The sequence below is a fragment of the Neocloeon triangulifer genome, unplaced genomic scaffold (assembly GCF_031216515.1).
Source record: "Neocloeon triangulifer isolate White Clay Creek 2 clone unplaced genomic scaffold, ASM3121651v1 ptg000003l, whole genome shotgun sequence".
In the NCBI taxonomy this organism is placed as follows: Eukaryota; Metazoa; Arthropoda; class Insecta; order Ephemeroptera; family Baetidae; genus Neocloeon; species Neocloeon triangulifer.
The window spans coordinates 1,742,457-1,764,398 of record NW_026775546.1 but is presented as its reverse complement, the minus strand read 5'-3'; the positions used below and the strand labels follow the sequence as shown (position 1 = coordinate 1,764,398).

Genomic DNA, 21,942 nt, shown 5'->3' with positions numbered 1-21,942 from the left:
CTAAATAATTTAACTCCGTGAACGTTAGCTTCTTGCTTTCTATTAACTTCTTAAAAATAAACGCCCTATCTATTGAGTCAAAAGCTTTACTTACATCCAAAAATAAGGCATATAAGGGTGATTTCTTCTTATAAACTGTCTCTTGAATGTTATTAACTAAGGACTTAATTGCCTGTAAAGTAGATTTTCCTTTCACAAAACCATATTGATTGCCTGGAATCTCGTGAATCAAAGATGAGTAGATACGTGCATGCAGTACACGATCTAACAGATTGTAAAAAGCCGAACTAATACATATTCCTCTATTATTTATGTTATTATTATTATGTACCTTTAATACCGTCAGCTATGTACTATTTAGGAGACTATTACACTCCTTTGAACACGAGAATTCCGAACGGGGATTACACCGCACAAAGTACTAGGCAGCGGCTTTTGTCCCGCGCGCGCGTGAGGTGTGATAAAAATAGAATCTTAATAATGCATAGTTATATTTAGTTTTTTTCCTAAATATGGCAGGAAAATTTACTTACAGTGGAAAGGAGGTGGACACCGTCTGCCGGGATGTGGAAACCGGAGCCCAGGGTTTTTATCACAATCTTCGTTCCTTCCAAACCTTCCCTGAAAAACCAATAAATTTGACTGAATTTAATAATTGAAGGAATAAAAATAATAAGTTTTCCACATTTAAATTAATTTTCCTGATTTTTTTTTCTCATAAAAATAAATATAAATTAAAAATTCAGCAAAACTTTAATGATTTCTTTAAATTTTAAAATAAGTCTAAACATAAAATTTCTTCTTCTTACAATTTTGTGGTTTAGGTAAAAGTTCAGGAGAATTTACAAAATAAAACATGAAATAAAATTGTTAAGGTTGATCCACTTTAATTAAAATGAAGTGCTAAATTTAAAAAAGGTTGAAAATATAGTAATGATATACATATTATTAATTTCAATCAAATCTGTGCATTTTTTAGCTTAGAATTTAAATTTAAACGGGAAATTTGAGCTTAAATGTCCATTTCAACCTTCATTTAAGTCACATTAATTTTCATTTCTTACCTTTTTAAAATGTTAATCAAAGTGTGGAGATGATTCGTAGCCAACCAATGCACGCCTCCAACTACTAAAATTGTATCACTGGAATTGCTAAGTGGCTGAGCACTGAAATCAGAATAAAAACAATATGTGTAACAACTTGGATAAATTATTTAAATCTAATTTCATAAAATCTTCAATTTAAGTAAAAATTTTATCACGGTTTTCATTAAATTGTGCTACTTAAATTTCATGTTGGTACGTTACAAAAAATATTACAATTTCAAAGACTATTTGAAGAAAAAATTTCAAAGTAATTTGCCAAAAAAAAAAAAAAAAATGCATAAGATAAATAAATAAAAGTTAACAATATTCCTAAATTTTTCTTCTCCTTTTTTTACAAACTAGAAGCAAAATTAAATCCATTTCAAGACTGTATTCATCCTTATTACATATAAATTTCCAACTAATTTAGAAACCATAGTGCGAGATAATTATCATCGCAATAGTTAAAACTTAATTAGCGCTACATGCATAATTTTCAGGGTCACTCTGCTAACCAGCAGAGTTTACACGTGTAAATTTGGCTGCAAAAATGGTATAATATATTCTAATGCGCGTCTTGTGCAAACGTTGGCCCCCGCGGGCGAACACATCCCCCAGCTCTAATCTTTTTGTGCTTATCCAAGAAACATTAGCTTAAGGCCACGCATGGCGCACCCTCTCGCCGGCGGTAATTAAAAATGCTCAGAATTAAGCCCACACATTTGAGAGATGAAGCTCATCAAGCTCGACCAACTGAACAACCCCTGCCCGGTCACGTTTCACCCCTTAAACTCGGCGCACACTCGCCCCCCGTCCGCTCTCTCGCAGAAAAAAAATGTGCTATTCCTCTAATGGCATGACCCGTCCACGCAGACGTTGCACTAATGTGCTTTTTGTTTCGAAACCTGTAATTTGGAGAGAGCTCGATAGGTGTTGCCAAGCGCATTTCTCTCTCATTCAGCAGTTGAATGGGTATCAAAATGATATCCACCCTGATGCATGAGTTATGGCCGCATTCATCCTTAATTCTTTTGTGGTTTTGTAGGCAGTCAGCAAAGCTTTGCCTATTATTTGAATGAAATTTATATCTTGTGACTGAGAACGTGGGAAAAAAGAATAAAAAACAAAAATTTGAAATTAGAGATATTTTTTAATTTTCTTAACTTAATTGAAATTGTGAAATATTCATTTTTTTTTAATATTAGGCGCAAAAATTAACGTTAATTTTCAAAATTCTTATATTTTAAAAGTCACAATTTTGGAACGAAGAACCATTACAATTAGTTTTTAATAAACAAATTATTTAAATCTAATATCATCAGCACAAAATCGCTATATCATTTAACTGCGTACGTCTCTCGCTGGAAATCCGTTCTTTACGCAGCAGCTTTTGGGTTCACGTGGGGGTGATTTTTGCGTCAGTGGCGCATAAAATTTGATCCACTTAATGTTATTTATTAAAGTCGAGGGGGCACTGCTCTGTCGCATAAAGAGAAGAGAGAAGGGCAGAGATTAGACACAATCAAAATAACAGAGCACGCGGCGGGTGCGTCTGATCTCCCCCTTTGTTGTTCCTTTCGATATGAAATATCAGACTGTGAGTGAGTTGATGGAAATTCTCCATCCATCACCAACCTTCAGTCGCATCTGCTAATCCAAAGTGTCCCGCTTATTGCTATGTTGCCGAAATTTTAATAAAAATAATCACTCAAGAGCTACGCACGTGACCAGTCAAAAAAAATGTAATAAAGAAAGACGAGAAAATCAGAGAGAGGCTCAAAGTGATTCTTTTTCAGAGTTTTGGCAAAAACTGATGCGATGGATTTTTATTTGAACGTGTTTTAAAAGAAGTAAATTTTTATTTTTATTTGAATAAATTGGTATACATTCAATAATACCAAAAATAGCAAAAAATGTAATCAAAATCTTTTGTTATTGAAGGCGAAATAAATAATTAATTTAAAAAAAAAATGCATTTAATTTTCTATCATTTATTAAAAAAAAATTTTTTATAAAATGATTTCAAATGTTGTAAAAACCTTTTCTGTCCTACCTGAGCAGAAGTTGGTAGAGCGTCTTGGCGAACACGGGTCTGTGGGGTGGTCGGAGCCAGAACTGGGGGTAGTAGGCGAACGAGAGCTCCGTCTTGGACACCTTGAAGTGCGACAATCCGTGGCTTTTATCGCGCACACCGAGGGAGCCGTTCAGCCGCTCCAACACGTAGTGCATCATTCCTCGCACGGTCGAGTCTCCGATGAATAAAATCTGGTCAAATTTGTTTAAATAATTTATAACAAGTACCAAAAAGTTGACTGAATTTGAATATCAAAGCGCTTTAAATTTTGTTTATACGGAAAAATGAAGCTCAATAAAAAAGAGAATGTATTAATTACCTTTTTGTTCTGCAAACATTGGTGCAAGAATTTCACTTTGGCGTGTTGACATTGGAAGGGTTGCCAAACGGCTTCGCTCCACCAACAAGAACTTTTGTCGTTGCAATCGATGCAAGGCAGCACCCATCGACCTGAAGAACAAAACAAAAAATAATTTATTTATTTAATTTCCTAGATTTTTTTAAATAATAATACAAAATTTTCAAAAATCTTCAAATTTATTTGGCGTTTCCTTTTAGTTATAAATATTCTTGTGTCTCCTGTATTGAATTGTAGAATTCTTGCCATTTTGTCTGACAATTCAATGTTTCTTTTCCGCAATTATCGATTATTTTTCAAAACGTAAATGTTCTGCAATAATTGAAAAATAAATAAAGAACAATGTTGATAAAAAAGTCCGTTTTTAAAACATTTTATATTCGGACAAAATGTGGCGACCCAAATTTTTAAAAAAATCTCTCTCAAATTAATTTTTTCCCATTCTAATTCAATAATTTCTACGCTACATCTGTTTCGATCAAAAGAAGTGGAAAGCAGCGTTGAACCAGCATCACTTGAAACGGTCAAATCGAATTGGCGAGCGTTGCGAGGCGAACAAGAATTTTTCTCGCTAATGGTCATTATCCGCCGGGCTGCTGCGGCTTTTAATGAAGCGTGCATACCGATGCGTAATTACACCCTAGTTCATTATTTCCCCGGCAGACGCAAAACTAATGCTATTATCCTATATGTACTTTCCGGCGCGTTTTTGCATTGAAACCCGATCGGCCCGGAGAGGCGCAGCAAACAAAAGTCTAGGATGATGAGCAAGCAAACCTCCGGGGTAATCAGCGTTCTCATTATTATAGCTGCTGACGGCAGCCAACTTTGCATATTTTCTGCACGAAAATAAAAACGAGCCAGAAATCACCCGAGACGGAAGATGATTGAGTTTTCTACTCTCCCTGCTCGGCGTTTCAATTAGCGCCGTGTTTGCCGACGAGATTTGGTTTTCCCTCGGGACGCCTCGTTTTCGGCTTTCCATTTCATGCTCTTACAAAAGTGAATATTAAAAAAAACTGCCATTCATTGAGTTAAAATATACCACATTTCCAAAATATTTTCTGGAAAATTCTTTCACCAAAAGTTGCATATTTTATTGTTTTTAATTAAATTTTAATACGGACGAAATAATTTAATTTAAAATTTCTTAAACTAAGGCTTTTCATTTACAGAGTTCATTTTTGTTCGGACTCCTCGTTCTGAAACCAGAATTGATAAAAAACCGTTCAGAAATGTATTTTTAGAAAAAATATTTGATCGCAATGGATCGCAACGTTTTTGATCATGATCGCAATCGCACGATTTTCAATTTCATGATCGAATAAGAATTTTCAACAAATTTTCTCTGAAAATTTTTCTTATTCCATATCCTAATTTTTGCAAATTTATAACAGGTGTCCCTTAATTGTACATTACAATTTTTCAATTCCAAAAAAAGATATGAACTAGAAGTAGATTTGTCCTGATGAATTATTATTTCACTCGTGTTTTGTTCCCAGAAACAATAAGAAAGCATCGCCAGAGACAATAGCGCAGCTCTTTTTAATGACTAATTTGGCCGCTCCACTCTGTAGTCTGTCACTGGGTCTTTGTTGCAGTCATAAATAATAGAGAGACTCTCCGTGGGAGTCGCGACGCCGACGCGAGATCTCATTTAATAATGACTCTGTTCCGCGACTTTTCCAACTCTTGGAGGCGATTAGTGCAGGATGGAAAAAAATTCACTATAATGAGCTCGCAGAATATGGTCCTTTTCCTCCGTCGGGAGAGTAGCAAAAGCCGGAATTCTTTCATTTATAATTTTTTGTCAAAGCATCTCTGAGATAAATGCGAATAATTCAGTTGGAATAAATAAAAAAGGCACAGCCAATTATTATTATATGGCATTTTACTTTTTTGATAACGAGCTCGGAGGACCGAAAGGCATGCGACCGACACTTCCTTTTTTATTTTCTTTTATCTGCGGCTGCCTGTGGGCCGAAGAAGAAAGAATAAAATAAAATGCTTTATAAACCTTTTGCCTGCTCATTGTGTAATTCGTTCGAATTGATTTGATCCTCTCTCGCAGCTGAGAGAGACTTGCTGTCATTTTAATGGACTTTTGGCCTCACGGGCTCTCTCTCCAATTTCTTTTATTGACATTAATACGCTCCGTGCGTGCGTTTTTATTTAATTTATCACTCTGGAGTCGAGATTAACGGGCATTCACGATTTACCTCTGAACACAAAAGGTGGAAATTTTCTTTGAAAAGGTCAAGATTGTTAATCCTGAAATGACAAACTTTTTAAAACTGTCTCCAGACGATGCATGTAGGAATAAGTTTATTCAACAATTGAAAGAATACAAGAATGTAAAATTCACTTAAAATAAAAACAATAAAATAAAAATTCTTTTTTAGTTCTACTTGTAAAAACTTAATAATTATTTGTTCAATTTACTTTTTAGCTCTAAATTTTATTTTATGTTATATTATTAAATATATTTTGTTTAATTTAACATCAAAAAATTTAATTCCTCATTATCTTTGAATTTTAGTTGTTGAGAAAGTTATTTTAAATACATTTCCATATTTAATTAAGATTAATAGAAACTTATGATAGCACAAGATTATTGTTTATATATTTTCTCAAACGCACTTCCAATGCCCTCATGAAAATTTTTCTTTTTTACAAGAGTCTCAGTAATAATTAATCAAAATCACTCTCTGGTAATGATTCTAACCATATTCTTGTGTCTTTAAATAAATTATTCTTTTGATAATTATGTTTAAATTTTTGTATGGGAGTGGTTTCAAGAACGGAGAAAGCTCCCTTATCAAATCAACCCCATGTCACCCCTTTTGCTCATTACACCAAGAATTGCCCCCCGTTCAAACGTAAAATGCATAATGAGAGAGCGTGGTTGTTACAAATAGGGCTTGTCTCGTGTACAGTTTTTGATGCGGCCAAACTTAACATAAACTAAAAAACGGAACCGCGCTACTCTGCCTGCTCTAATCGAGCGGGGTGAGTTTGCATTTTGGATTATATGCGCCGCGTATATATAAACTCTGCGCTCCCCACAAAACGACTTTCGAAGCAAACACAAAGCGGCGGCATTGCGGAGTGGATTCAAAAGAAATTTATGAGAGAGACAGCGTGTGTGCGCCACTTTTTTTAATACTGCAGCAGCTCTTTCGGTGTAAATACTTGGGGTTAATTATTACACCGCGTTGTCCATTAAAACATGCGTGAAAGCTGTTCATTCACGCAGAAGTCTGAAATAAAAATTAAAGAAATAAAAGAAAAGAAGTAAAAGGGGGTTAAAAATTCTTTTGTCAATAAATTATTTTAAAAAGTATTCATAATTAATTATAAAAATTAATTAAAATTTATAAACACGCTACATATTTCAAACTGTAAACACAAATTAAAAAGAAAAAAAATTATACATTCTTTTATATTTTATGAATTTATTTCCACGTCTATGTAAGTGAAAACCGATTCAATTTATTCAATCTGAATTAGGTTGCAACTTATTTTAATTTTAAATGAAAATATATAATATTTCTGCCTCAAAACTTTCTATGGATATCGAAAAAAATTACGCACAATTATTAAATTTTTTCAGCAGCGATCGGCTTGTTTGTGAGGGTCTCTGGAAAGCTCTCTTGAGAGGATGTATTTTTGGGGCCATTGAGTGCAGGGCCGATTCGGCATGCTGCGCGAGTGCATAAATTATTGTTTTCAGCACAGGGGCGCGAGTTCCTTTCCTTCATGTGTGGTCTCAATTGTCATGCCTGTCAATAACTTCTGCCACACAAAATCAGCCGCCACCGCTCTTTCTTCTCTCTTTTTTTCACAACTGACACGCCGCGCTCAAAGATAAAGAGCGGGCAACATTTTATTGCATTTTTTCTGTCACCAGAAACTCATTCAGCTCATCCGTTCCATTCAGCTGCTCATTGTCGCCGTCGTGTTTCGGACACACAAGAATATAGGGAAACGAAATTTAGACGTTTCCCCAAACTGATTTCTTAAAAAGATCTTCCAAGCCTGATAGGTTAAAAATATGAGGTTCTTTAATGTGATATTTAAAAAGAGAAACATCTAATTGTAAAAAATTAGTAAAATTGTCGTGTTAATTCTGATTCATTTTTGTGCTGCTTATCGACCTTCTGCTTCAGAAGAGCAAGATAAATTTTGCCGAAAAAGAATAAACATAAAAAATTTCTGTAAAAAGCCAATTTTTTTTTTTTTTTTTTAGAATTTGCAAAGCTATTTCAGACAGAGAAGTATAAAATGTGTAGCCAGGTATTCAATAAAGGTGCAAAAATGGATTTCTTTTTCTTGATTAAAAATTCTACAAGAAAGATATTTGAAATTTGAAAATTGTGCGTGTGAGAGAAAGAGGCGGTTTGCTTGGCAGAGCCGCGGCAGGAGAGAAGAAAAAAAGAAGGCGCCCGCTTTGAGCTCCAGGACTACAAAGGAGCCGCCGCTCCCCGCACCCCCTGAACCTGCCTATTAGGCCCTGAAAGAAGGTGCAGGTCGAAATATTTTCGGGCGCAGATGCCTGGTGTAATGACAAAGAGCAGGCGGCTCAATGGGCCAAACAGAACAAATTGAACCCACAGGAGACCAACAAACCACTTGGAAATTTTTCTCAAATTCAAACCCCCTTTCTTTCTCCTGCGCGTCAGGCGTGACCTTCCTCAGGTCACGCAGGTTTTCTTTTTTCCTCTCATTTGGAGCGAAAATTCTCCTCTTTGTACACAAAAAATTCGCCGCAATATAAATTCCTCAGGGTAATCGCTGCACCCTGACACGTTCGCAGGCGGCTTTATTGCACACCTTGCCAGAGAAAGAGAGATTCATAAATTTTATTGCCCCAAATGTATAAACGTGCTCTAGAAAAGAAACTCACCTGCAGCGTCTCCCGCGGTGCAGGGGGCGAGTTTGGAGAATTGGCCCGCGGCGAACGACCACTTTGGCGAATCCGTTTCCAGTTGAAGACCGCACGGCTCGGAGGGAGAGAATTTAAAGTTGCAGTCCTGTTAATAAAAAAAAAATGAAGTTGAAAAAATATTTCTCGGAAACGATTTAATTTTACTTCTTTTACTTCAGAGTTAAAAAATTAGACGCATGTTTTTGTCAATGAGAATAAAAAAAAAAATAATAACAAGTGGACCATAAAATCTGAGCTCATGAAAAATATAATTTTCTAACTTAACCCTATGTGAGACTTGAAACGAAATCTTGTTGGACTTTTTCACAGATTGAATACTTTTGTTGAAATTAAATTTACATTTAAAGATTACCTTAGGAAATTGATGTAGTCTTTTTTGCAGAATTGTAATTTCTACTGCTTGACAAAAAGTTCATTATAAACTGTAACGAAAAACGAAATGATTATTGATGTTTTTTTAGAAATATATATACTGAGAGTTGAATTTAAGGGAATTCATACGTTGACTATTTAATGAATAAAAATATGAAACAAAATTCCCACGTCAAGCCCACAAAAGAAAAAATTTTACCCCCTGGGGTCTAATTCTGTAAGATAGAATCGTTCCATTTCCATTTCTATTTCATTTTCCTTTTGCTTACCCATTCTATTTCGTCGCCTTTTTCGAATACGACTTCTATTTCGCAGCCTATCCATTTCCATTTCTATTTCGTCATCAACTTTAATAGTTGAGCCATTTATTTATTTATATTTAATTTAATTATTCCCTATGCTTACAGTGCTCTTCGAATGGTTTTTAATATTCAGGTTGATAAAATTATATGAATTATTTAATTTTTAATGAAAATGTATATTTATAATTCTTATATGTCTCTCGCACCCCCTTTTAATCGAATCTTTTTATGGCTCATAATTAGGGGGGATCAAGATAATTTTTCCTTTCACGAAGTTAATTAAATCAATTTCTTAAAAATAGGTTGAATTCAAATACAATTATAATATTTTTTTTTTAGCAAATTAGCAACCATATATTTTATATTATTTAATTCATCGCGAGCGCTGTTTGGTACCACAATTTGCTCCCACACTGTGGTACCACAATTTGCGCCCACACTGTGGTACCACAATTTGCTCCCACACTGTGGTAACACAATTTGCTCCCACACTGTGTTACCACAATTTGCGCCCACACTGTGGTACCACAATTTTCTCCCACACTGTGGTACCACAATTTTCGCCCACACTGTGGTACCACAATTTGCGCCCACACTGTGGTACCACAATTTTCTCCCACACTGTGGTACCACAATTTGCGCCCACACTGTGGTACCACAATTTGCGCCCACACTGTGGTACCACAATTTGCGCCCACACTGTGGTACCACAATTTGCGCCCACACTGTGGTACCACAATTTGCGCCCACACTGTGGTACCACAATTTGCTCCCACACTGTGGTACCACAATTTTCGCCCACACTGTGGTACCACAATTTGCGCCCACACTGTGGTACCACAATTTGCGCCCACATTGTGGTACCACAATTTGCTCCCACATTGTGGTACCACAATTTGCTCCCACACTGTGGTACCACAATTTGCGCCCACACTGTGGTACCACAATTTGCGCCCACACTGTGGTACCACAATTTGCGCCCACACTGTGGTACCACAATTTGCGCCCACACTGTGGTACCACAATTTGCTCCCACACTGTGGTACCACAATTTGCGCCCACACTGTGGTACCACAATTTGCGCCCACACTGTGGTACCACAATTTGCGCCCACACTGTGGTACCACAATTTGCTCCCACACTGATGTACTTTTGACTAAACACCTTATTCAAATAATTTTTTATACATTTTATTGACTTGAGTATATTAAAAATCATTTGAAAATTACTGTAAGCGCATATGCAATAATTAAACTAAATATAAATAAATATATATATTTATTTATATTTATATATTTATAAATATAAATATATAAATATATAAATATTTATAAATATAAATATATTTATATATTTATAAATATAAATATGGCTCAACTATTAAAATTGACGACGAATTAGAAATGGAAATGGATAGGCTGCGAAATAGAAGTCGTAATCGAAAAAGGCGACGAAATAGAATGGGTAAGCAAATGGAAAATGAATATAGAAATGGAAATAGAAACGAAAAAGCTTACAGAATTAGACCCCTGGTTCAGAACTTTTTCAGAACCGGTGCAGAGCAGGTGTAGAACTGATGCAGAAAAACTGCACCGGTTTTGCATAATTTCTGTACCAGTTCTACATCAGGTCTGCACTAATTCTAAATTTTGTAAAAATTTTGATACAAAAAAAAATTTAAAAAAAAATAATTTAATTCTTTTTACTTGTCAAAGAACTGTCGTATTTAAAAAGCACCTAAATGTGCTGGAACAAATTAAACTATAATTAATTAATTAATTTTTGTATCTAAACAAATTACTCTGGCAATACTTTATTGTAAATAACTCAATTATATATTTTCATTCATTCTTCTACTTTTATTCTTTTTTTAAGGATTTGTGGACTTTTTAATTTTGTTAATCTGAATATTTTCTGCACATTTTAATCAAAAAAAATTTATTAACATTTATTCCTTTATAATTAATTTTTAATCAAATTAATTATCCGAAGGTTGCCCGCCTTATCGTTAAACTTAGTATTTAATTTTTATTTTACAAAATATTATTTTTGGCCTAAAAAAAAATCACTCGCGCCCGTTGTGGGAATTTTAGAACCATCACATCAGACTACCGCGATACAATTGAAAATCTGTGTCAGCCCGATTAGTATCATCGGGCAGCACACGTGAAAAATCACATTCGATAGGTGGAAAACGGGAAGAGCTATAGAGGAGGGTTCTTGATGTTTGCTCGTGTTTCTCGCAAGGAATTTCTTTGCAGGCCTAATGAGAAAAAACGAGCCTGGCTGGACTAGATTTTATATTTTACCACCCAGCTGCTGCCGTAAAACAAAAAGGCCAATCATGCTCTGCACGTGAACAACAAAAAGCGGCCCGATGAAAAATGAGGGTTGAGCGACGCGCAGTCGTGATATTTCCGAGAGGCCGCCGCAGCTTTTATCAATCACCTTGATGCTCTTAATGAAAAAAAAAGGAGAACTGGAAAGCTTTCAGGGCCCGCGCCGCGAGCAGCATCAATTAATAAATTTATTGTTGCTGATGGGCCGCATTACAATCATTCGATACACTCAATCTGCTCCTTCACCTTTGTTCGCCGGCGGCATGCAAGCTCTCTTAATATTTTTCACTTCAGACGTGCATATCATGTCAGCCCCTCTAAAATATTTCTCCTGTTCCTTGATAACCTTTCAATTAGGACGAATCCTGATAATGTGTTGAACAAAGTTTAAAATTAATTTTTCTTATTATTTCTTAAATAAAATATAATATTTTCTACTTAATTAAATTAAACTGCATTTGAGACCAATATTTTAATTTGCAAATTTAAAATTTTATCATTACATTACATCGTATAATATTTATTACTAAAAAATTATTTTGAATAAATTAGTAATAGATTTTTATAATTTTTTGTGAAAAAATTCACATTTGGTGTAGTATATAGTAAAAATTAATAAAAACTACTTAATATTGCTTTTTATTTATTAAATTATATCAATATATATAATCTAGTTTATTAGTAAAATTTTCATGGTTGAAATTTTCATAAATTAATAATATATGTAAAAATATATTTTAATGGTTTGATATTTGTAATAGGAAGTCGCAAATAAAGCCGACATTCTGTTAGTCAATTGATTTGACAACGAAAACCACGTTTTGTGGGTCAGACGGATTAAACAATGCGGTCGAAACGCTTTGCATGGCCCCATAGCGACCGCGTTCGTTTTTCCAGCCGATCGCCCGTGATTAGCCCGTGGTCTGTCCGGGCGCAACTCTCTCTAGCTCGGTCCCAAAGTTGTTTTGTTGCGAAAATCAAAAGCCATCGCTCAAGTCGGGTGGAAGTTGACGAGGACAGGAAACTATTTTCGACACGTTTTACATTATGCGTCAATCTCGTGGGATCTCTCGCAGACTTGCTCTACGACCTGTCTATTATATGAAAAAACTTTCAATAAATTTATCAATAGCTGATTTTTCCCTTATTTATTTTTTATTTTTTAATTAAAACATAGATTTCGACAAATTTTCTTGACTTTTACTATAAAAAACATAAAACTATTGTTGTAGGATAATGAATACAAAAAATAATAATGAAAATTGAACAATTTCACGACCTGAGATTTACGTTTGTTGAAAAACTATGATAATTTTTATTTGTTTTTTAGGCGGACAAAAAAGTTCTCAATAATTTGAAACTCAACTAAGTAATATTCGTGGTGGATTGAATTTAAATTCGGCTTTTCCTCGATGGGTTTTTGTGAGTTTTTATTGTTTGAGAAAAACAATATCCTGCTCTACATGTTTCGGCTGCGGGCTGCAGCCATAATTCATGAGCTGTGAAAAACAGAGCTCACAAAAACCCATCGAGGAAAAGCCGAATTTAAATTCAATCCACCATGAATCAACCCTCGATCGTGAACTTCTACTACAAAAATAAGTAATTTTCATTTAAAAAATTTAAATTTTTTAACAATTCTTATGAATTAATTCAGTGTTTATTAATGTTTTGTTTTGCTTTTTGCTGTGCATTTTGAGCACTGGACGACATTATTATTTGGGACTTTGGCGGAAAAAAGGAGAGCAGCGTTGAGAATTAATAATAACTTGACGTAATAGCGGCGGCGGCGGCTCGTGTCATTTGGAGAGAATAATAACATATCTGTCCGGCCATGATTTCATTACATACACGCGAGAGAGACGAAATGGCCGGAGGACGCGCGCACAAAGGAATTCCTCGGGTCCAATTTGACTGTCCCTAGCCGCGCAAGTCGTGCTATTATTGCAGACCCTGATTGGCCGTGACAGCTCCGAAAACAATCGGGAGATATAACCCTCCGCTGCACGTTTCTATCATTTATCGTTTTGATGTGCATTGCGCTCTCTCGTTTATTGTTGCGACTTAAGCCGGATCAATGCGCGGGTACTTTGCTTTCAGTCATTGTATTATTTGTAATTCTGAATTATATTGAATATCTAGTGTAATAAAAATAAAAATTCCGCTATGAATGTGAAGTTTTCAATTTCTATATGACAAATGCTTTCCTATTTTTTGAGGAATTTTGGTAGATTGGTGTCAAGATATTTCTTCAAGACAAATAAAAAATGGAATTATTACAACAATATTACATGGGTGTTTTCCTCTTTAAAAAGAACAATGTAATATTTTAAAAGACTTAAGTGTTTTTACAATTTTCTATTAAGCAATCTGGGGGTATTAGTTTATTTCAAGTCATATGAAATTAACTTCAAAAGAATTTCATAAAAGTCCTTAATTCTTATCAAACAAATTAATCACTTTTTAATTTTCTTCAAATCTCATTTTGCAAAAAAAAAAAAATATATATATAGTTGGTTGCAATTAATTTACTATTTTTGAAGTCCATTATTTAATTTTTCAATTATTCTATATAAAAGCACTACTAAAATGCAAATTAAAAAAAACAGCACCAGTAATGGCAAATGACAACAATTACTAAAAAGGATAAGTGATTTTTTTTTTTTAATTTTAAAAAGTCTTTTTTTAACAAAATAAATTATTTTCTAGACTTTTGCTTCAATTTTATTCCATTCTTTTGAAAAAGTTGAACCAGAACGATTTTAAATTGTATATCACAAAGCAAAATGGAAGGTTTCAAATGAGTTTGATTTGATTTTTATTTCAGCATTCTATAAATACACTCGCGCAATTCACTCCGCCGATTGCATGACTTTCGCTGCTCTGCAATAATTCAAATCCCCCGTTTTTTTTATCTGGCAGCAGACTGACTGTTGTGGATGGATTGCAGCCTCTCTCTCTCATTCTCTATTTGTCTGATGCGTGTGTGTGTTTTTATTCAAATACAGAGCCAAAGCACACGCCACATGCGTTTTGGCTCGCTGGTAAATAATAATAAAATAACGCGTTTCATCTGCCGCCGTCTCGTTTTCCCTGAATGTGTCGTAAAACGGCGGCCGCGAGGGCGGCCTCTTTTATTCATCTCTCACCACTGATAAAAAAGGGTGCAGCGCGACTCTGCTTATCATCATCCGAAAAAACATCAAAAGCTTTTGAATAGTAAATTTTTCACGCCGGCCGAGTAAATTACATATCCGACCAGCCATTATTTGGAAAAGAGATAAAATTTTAACTCTGACAAAAATATTATAGGGGTTGCTGTTTGCGTATAATGTACTCTTTTATCAAGTAAATATTAATGTACCTGTTTCAAACTGCAGACCTGATGGATTTGTCCAGAATCAAAGGGTGATTTGGGCTGATCAGGGGTGCGCGTCAGGGTGAGCCAGTAGGTGCTCAGGATTTGCTGAGACGAAGTTTGCAGACGGATGGAAATTCGGTTCTCGCCTAAACCAACACTGCTTTTGTAAGAACTGCAACATTTTTGACGATTTTAAATTATTATGTAACTTTATACTCATTAATATATGATTATCATTTGACCAAAACCCAACCCAATACCTAGGTTTTTTTACAATAAAATTAATTGTTAATCTTTCAATTAGCTGTTAATTTATTTTTAAAGAAAAAAAAGTTAGTTCTGCAAATATGTAAAAAAATTCCTCTTAAGTTGAATTTAATTTTAGAATGAACAATTAAATATTAAATAAATATTAAAAACATTTTAAAATTGTGTTTAAATGAAAAATTAAGAGTAACTATCAAAGTTTAACATAATTATTATATAATATAAAATAAGAAAGTTTAAAATATTAAACTGGGTTTTACTAAGTTTAATACAAAAATTTGTATGTCACATACATATGAAAATTGATTTTTCATGAATTAATTTTGTTTCCAAATTTGTATTGCTCAATAAAAATTTAAAGCTACAGCTTAAACGCTAAACGCCATCTGCTCTCTGCCAGGCAAACTTCCCGTTTGCAAGGATCTCCGAGCGCCGCTTTCGACCCCGGCTCGAACTAGCGGAGAGCGAAGCCCGCCAAGGTGTTTTAAGGGGCTGTCACCTTCATTTAAATTTCATTGTCTCACACACAGCCGGGCCCGGTGAAAAGCCAAACAAACTCGATTACGCCGGGGATGTGATTTGCATTGGCAGCTCGTAAATATTCAGCCGAAGAGCATTTTAAGTTAAGCGTCTTATGCAGAAAGTGAGCACCACAGCGAATTTTTACTTTCGCTTAAGCTGCGGCTTTTCTTAAGCAAGAGAGTCAAAATAAAAAAGCGTTGACAGCCGAGACAAAAAAAATGAATTAAAAATAATTTTTAAACTTGCCTGGACGGTCGATCCTGGTCGTCAAAAAATAGCAAAATTCCACATTTTGCAGGCGCTGCCTTGATTTTTACCAAAGTAGTGTTGTACGCCAGGTCCACTTGGTACTGCCGGATTTCAGGATCAAAGGTTGGTTTCAAAATGCGGCCCTGGTCGATCATCAGGTACCTCAGGTAAATTGCACTTCCAGGGTCTGATTTCAAAAAATAAATTGTAAAGAGAATAATTAATTTTTTTTTTAATTTTTAATTTACCATCAGAACATTCATGACTCATCATGCTCAGGTTGTCATCCTTTGACGGCTCCAGGTACTTTCCAGGCAAAACATGCAGACTTTCCAGATTAGTGCTGAATTTTTTTTTTTTTTATAAATATATCAATTTTCCTCCATATATTTTACTTACATAAATGCAGGTATATTATTGTCCATTGTGGAAGTTTTTCTTGCAAAATATTTTTCCACTGAAGAGTAAAGTAAATCACCCTGAACAGTAACGTGAGTCCCAGTAGTCTCACTAAAAATAGATTTGATAGAATGTAATATATATTGAAATAAAAGAAAATAACTACTTTACAAGAAGGTTGGTCCAACTTTGTGGTAAAGGTAGGGGTTGGGGGTAGAGCCGAACAAGGGTGGAAGCATAAAGGGCCTCTCTTCGGGTGCTCAGCAAAAAGAGAAAGTCCTCTTTGGTCGGTGGGCATTTTTGCGAGTCGCATCCAGCGCCTAATTTAAACAAAAAATAATAATGATTTTTTTTAATAAATTTATTAATTTTTATTTTACCTGAGTAGAGAAGGGCAGTGGTGACGTCATCGTGAACCCAGTCAGTGGCGGTGGCCAGTCGTAAAAATCGACTGAGGGTCTTTCGGTTGACCCTGGGGTCAGGGTTGACACCTTCGATCACAGGATTCAGCTCTTCGTCGAGAGTTACGTGCAGGGATATTATTTGAAAAAAGTTTTGCCTGGAATTTGGTATATTTCAATTAAAAAAAACGCACAATTTCTACACATTTACTGTGTCAAAATCTGCACGAATTTAGCCAAATTATGATTTTAATGCCAAAATCAGCAAATAATTCAATTTGAGGTAGAAATTAAATTTCAAGAAATGAGTTGTTAAATAAATTCATCTTGACATTCAATTAGGCCGGAAGTTAGTTTTTGAGGAATTAAATTAGCAATTTCAAGAATTTGAACTTAGACCTATTATAAATTATAAGGCTTAAGAGAAATGAAAATTTTGCATACAAATTATTTAAATAATGAAAAATAAAATTAGGAGTCATTTGATTGAAGATCTGTTAAATAAAAAAATTATTTGTGCTGTCAAAATTGGATTCAAAATTTATTTTTAGAAAAAAAAACGAGTCAATGACACAATGTTTGTTTAAATTACGTCCTTCTATATCAATATCAGCCGTTTTATTTATTTACTTTTAGGAAACTGCGTTAAATAAATATGTGAGAGTAAAATAGACTGAAATAATGGTGTCGTGGAGGGCGATGGAAGATAAGGCAGACACCAATCAATATTCGCGCGGTCTCAAAAATAAATACCTGTTAGAGTTGGGCAAATATTTTGTAAGCGCCGTTTCTGCCTTGAGCAGCAGGAAAAGGACGGAGTTCCGCACTTGCTTCTTCAGCCTGGTGCTCTTTTCAGGTCCAAGATGTGACCACAATTGCTGCAGATCCCAAGATTTCTGCAAAAAAATTAAAACATTGAATATTTTTTCAAGCTCAAAATAATTTTATATAATTCCAGCACTGAAAAATATTACTTTTGTTTATAATTAGTCAAAAATATGTGAACGCAGTTAGTAAAAAGAGAAAGTCACGCAATCGCGACCGTGGGTTTTAATTTGGGGGGATGATTAATTGCATGGAGATGGAGTGGCACATTGTTTGTCGCACATTGTTATTGTGACAACGAGAGGAAACCGCACCGGAATTGATTTCGCTGCGTTAAAGGGAGATGAATTTTTCGAAAACAATTTTATCTTCTTTTAAAGTCATTTCTTGAAGGTCGGAAATTCCTCGTTGTAAAACAAAAACTCTAATCTCGAAACAAATCAATTTTTCTTGGTCGTAAAATACGTGTGCGTTCAGTGCAGTACATAATAAAAAGCGGTAGCTTTCGCCAGTTTGTTGATTAATGACTTTTGTGAGTCGCTGCGGCAACATATAAAACAGCAAGCGTGTTTCCCGCTGCTGCTCACATGCAAATTCAATTCAAAAGACCCCCTTTGCTTGTGTCGGCGCAAGGCTCATTTGCTTAAAAGTCTCCAAATGATCCGCGACAAACAAATATTTACTTTCAGAAACGGTTTCTTCAAAATATTTCTGAAAATTTCGATTTACTCGCCTGCTTAGTTGAGTTTCCCGTTTTGTCTTGTAGCACGACTTTGCCTTCGTTTTCGTCCAGGTAGGCTCGCAACGGAGCCATCGAGGTTATTAAAATTGTAAGATGAGCGGTTGCAGAATATTGTCCGTTCAATAGAAAATAAGGTTTGCCGACAGTCTTAACGGTCCCTCTCTCAGGTAGTCTAAAAATGATAATGGAAAAAAAAACATACAATAAGTTCTTCATTCGATGTTTTCTAATATATTTTTAAGAAACGCAGAATCAAACGTCAAACAATGAAAAAAGAATATTTATTGATTAAATTTTGTAATAAAAATATTATTTCTTGCAATTGCTGTGAAATTATGTGATTTCACTGATTTTAAATTCTAAAAAGAAAATTAAATTCTGAAAATTCTAATATTTTCTGTGTTTTTCTTTTTAACTATTTTATAAAAAAAATTGATTAATTTTTATTTATACATTTGCATAATTCGATTCCAAAATATTAAATTGATCCGAATTATTATCTTACTTTTTATTTCTGGCTATTTGGAAAAGTTGGAACGTGTTAACATGTTTGGGCGGCCGTTCCGGAGCGTCCGTCTGAACGACCGTCCACTGGGTGTGATTGGCAGCGCTGTCCGCCTCGTTGAGCAGCTCCTCGAAGTCGTCCGGCATGGAAAAGCAAGCGAGGCCTCCGAGAGTGGCAGCTGCGAGTTGCCTCTGCAGGCGACAGAAACCTGCGTTCGATGACAGCAGTGCGGACAGACCCGGAATTTGGCTCACTTTCTGGCCGTCCGACAACCGGCCAAAGGAACACAGGTGCGCCCCGCACAACAACAGATTCCACTCTGTGATTCGGAAAAAAATCCAAATTCATAAATCATTAAACTTAGACAGTCTGTCAATTAAAAATGTTATGTAATGTTGTGAATGTTGTGAATGTTGTGAATGTTGTGAATGTTGTGAATGTTGTGAATTCAAGTTAAATTTTGTTTTTCTGCCCAATCATTGTGTTTTTTCTGGTTTTTCAAGTGTTCAACTAATTTTTTGTAATCAATTGATAATGTAAGTTTCTCTCTCCAAGCTAATGGTTATTGTAAAACTTTCTTGATATGTCGAAGAATGGGGTATAGTTACCCTACTGAGACATCAATAAACACCTTTTGCAACTAAAGTGAAATCTAAATAATATTTGATAATACTTAAGCTTAATATTTTCAAAATTCACAAGCAACTATTAGCAATGAGCAAACTATTGACAATTTATGACTAAGAAATTATACAACTTGTTGCGCATTATAGTTATTATAATTAAAATTAATGATATGAACTTAAAACATAAATAGAGTTCGTGCTTTAATTGCAAAGATGTAACATTATTCAGTTTTTGATAATTTAAATTTTATTTGCTTATATTTGAAAAATAAATTATAAATTAAAATTTAAAAAAACAAACTAAAAACATGATTATATATTTATAATTTAAACAGAAAACAAATATTTAAAAAATAAAAAATTATATTTTCTAAACAGCCTAGAATATTTAAGAATTAAATTTGTTGTGTTTTTATATGGTTTTTATACACACAAATTTATTGAAGACATATTAAATTAAGAGAGCATTGAAAACTCAATGATATTAATCTTTTTTTAATTATTATAAATTTGAGCTATGCATCCAAATTTCAATTCCACTTTTTCCAAAATTTATTCTCATTTACTTGTTTGGGAAACATTAATTTGAGCAAAAATGATTTTGTGTACATCGTCAGCAAATCTCTATAATTGCCTTTATCCCTCTCAGCTCGTACACTAATTAGGTGTACCTTGTGAAGTGGTGTTAACGTGGTAATTGATGTCGAAGAGGCTGGCGTAGAGTTCTGCCCTGCTCTGGTACGAGCCCTGAATCTTGGCCACCCTCTTGTTGGACTCCACCCCCAACTGTTGGCTCTCCAGCTGCGGAATAAAATCGGCGTAAATTCATTCATTAGCAGAGGCAAGTTGTTCGCCTGCACAGTTGAGCCTCTCCGGAAGCAAGAAAAAAAACGGGCATTATATCGGTCCAAACTACGGCAGGGTGGATTTTTGTTTGAAGGGTGTTAAAGTGGCGCACGATGTGCCGTGCATATTTTGCAGGGCCATATCGGGCACGTGACCGGAATCAAAACTCGCCCACCGTGGCCAGAAGAAAGACCAACTACACTTCCATGTTCTTCTTTAACTTTTATTTCAAAATTTAATTATTCAGTATAAAACTTAGTATATTAAAGACCAATAAAGGATTTTTTTTGTGATACTGGTTTATTTACAAGATTGTAAAGTTTTAAATTTTTACTTGCAAGATTTAAATCTTCAACAGTAATAAAAAAAATTTGTTTTTTTTTTTTTTTTTAATATAATAATTTTTAATTAAGTTTTCTACTCAAATGAGATAATCCTGGACGGCAAAATCATGTTGAGCACAAATTTTGATACTCCATCACACACATGTTTTTACATGTGTCCATTTCTCTGCTTCCGTTTGATGAAACTATATCATCGTTTGTCATATGTGTCAGCGGATATTTTTCAGAATTGTGAAAAATTATGGTCCACCACATTAGTTTGTGATCAAAAGGTTCTCTGCATTTGGCCACCGCAATAAGCAGGGCCATCATTGGGAAAAATGAAGTTGCAACCAAAACTATACACCTTGGTACTGATGACATGCTTCACTCTTTCTCAGGTATGAAATTGTTTTGTTGAAAAAATATAATCTTCTCATTTATGATATATTGTGAATAGTAATAAATAGCATTAATATCACTTTTTTATCATATTAACAAAAAACTTTAATTGTCTGATTGAAAATGAAAAAAAAATGGGAGGAAAAATATTATTTAAATGTGGATGGAACTCGAACTATTTCTGAGGACAAAATATCCTTACAGAAAACTGACACAAAAATCGCGTTATCATCATTTACAATTAAATGAAACCAAAACTTTGCCAAATGTGTGTGTCTCACCGTAGTTTTAGCATTAGTTATATAATTGAGGATTATCAAACTCATTTTTGAGAAACTTCTTAATGAGAAAATCAAGCAGGTGTTTTTAAGACCTGGGCTCCAATTCTATAAGAGAAATTTACTAAAATTCTAATTCAATCTTACAGAATTAGAATTATAAGCGGTTAAAAATATTTCATATAGACTTCATATAATGGCTCTTATTTAAGCCCTTATAAATATTTTTGTTTCTAAAACAGCTGCTATCTGATTGGAAAACCTATTGGTGAATTTTTTATTGGTTGTATGCAATTGAAAATTGCTGTGAGTTGAAGAATATAACGAAAAAAAATATATATTATAAAAAAGTCCATCTAATTTGATATCTGAAAGATGTCGAATTGTATAATGGCACTTGCGACAGTTTTAACCGATTTATTTTTGCCAGAAAAGATAAATTTTTGTGATATGCCGGCAGTAATTCATTATTATTTAATTATATTTCATTTTTTTTTATGTAAAATCTTCAGTGCAACGGCATCGGTAAAACAGAAAAGAAAGCCAAAGAGGTGAGATTAAAAAATCATTGCTAAAGGAAAGATCAAAAATCAAAATAATGTAAAATTGACCTAGTTGAATACAATTGGTTCAGAAATGAAGGGGCTGCAGCGCTCAGCAGAAAATATTTTACAAAGAGGTTTACAAAATACAATTCTTGAATCATTTTTCTAATAAT

General features: G+C 34.3%; 1 protein-coding gene across 1 annotated transcript in view; it reads right to left on the bottom strand.

Moving 5' to 3' along the window:
- Positions 1-21,942, bottom strand: part of LOC132205886 (uncharacterized) — a 43,762-nt gene that overhangs the window by 7,822 nt on the left and 13,998 nt on the right. Inside the window, exons 3-17 of the mRNA XM_059635238.1 lie at positions 20,047-20,176; positions 18,750-19,068; positions 18,236-18,416; positions 17,431-17,573; positions 16,657-16,835; positions 16,443-16,596; positions 16,277-16,387; positions 16,126-16,220; positions 15,875-16,064; positions 14,843-15,011; positions 8,424-8,550; positions 3,479-3,609; positions 3,139-3,350; positions 1,065-1,166; positions 534-621 (exon numbers count right to left, since the gene is read on the bottom strand). Coding sequence (XP_059491221.1) covers positions 534-621; positions 1,065-1,166; positions 3,139-3,350; positions 3,479-3,609; positions 8,424-8,550; positions 14,843-15,011; positions 15,875-16,064; positions 16,126-16,220; positions 16,277-16,387; positions 16,443-16,596; positions 16,657-16,835; positions 17,431-17,573; positions 18,236-18,416; positions 18,750-19,068; positions 20,047-20,176 — 2,331 coding nt within the window. The remainder of the gene's footprint in view (positions 1-533; positions 622-1,064; positions 1,167-3,138; positions 3,351-3,478; positions 3,610-8,423; positions 8,551-14,842; positions 15,012-15,874; positions 16,065-16,125; positions 16,221-16,276; positions 16,388-16,442; positions 16,597-16,656; positions 16,836-17,430; positions 17,574-18,235; positions 18,417-18,749; positions 19,069-20,046; positions 20,177-21,942) is intronic.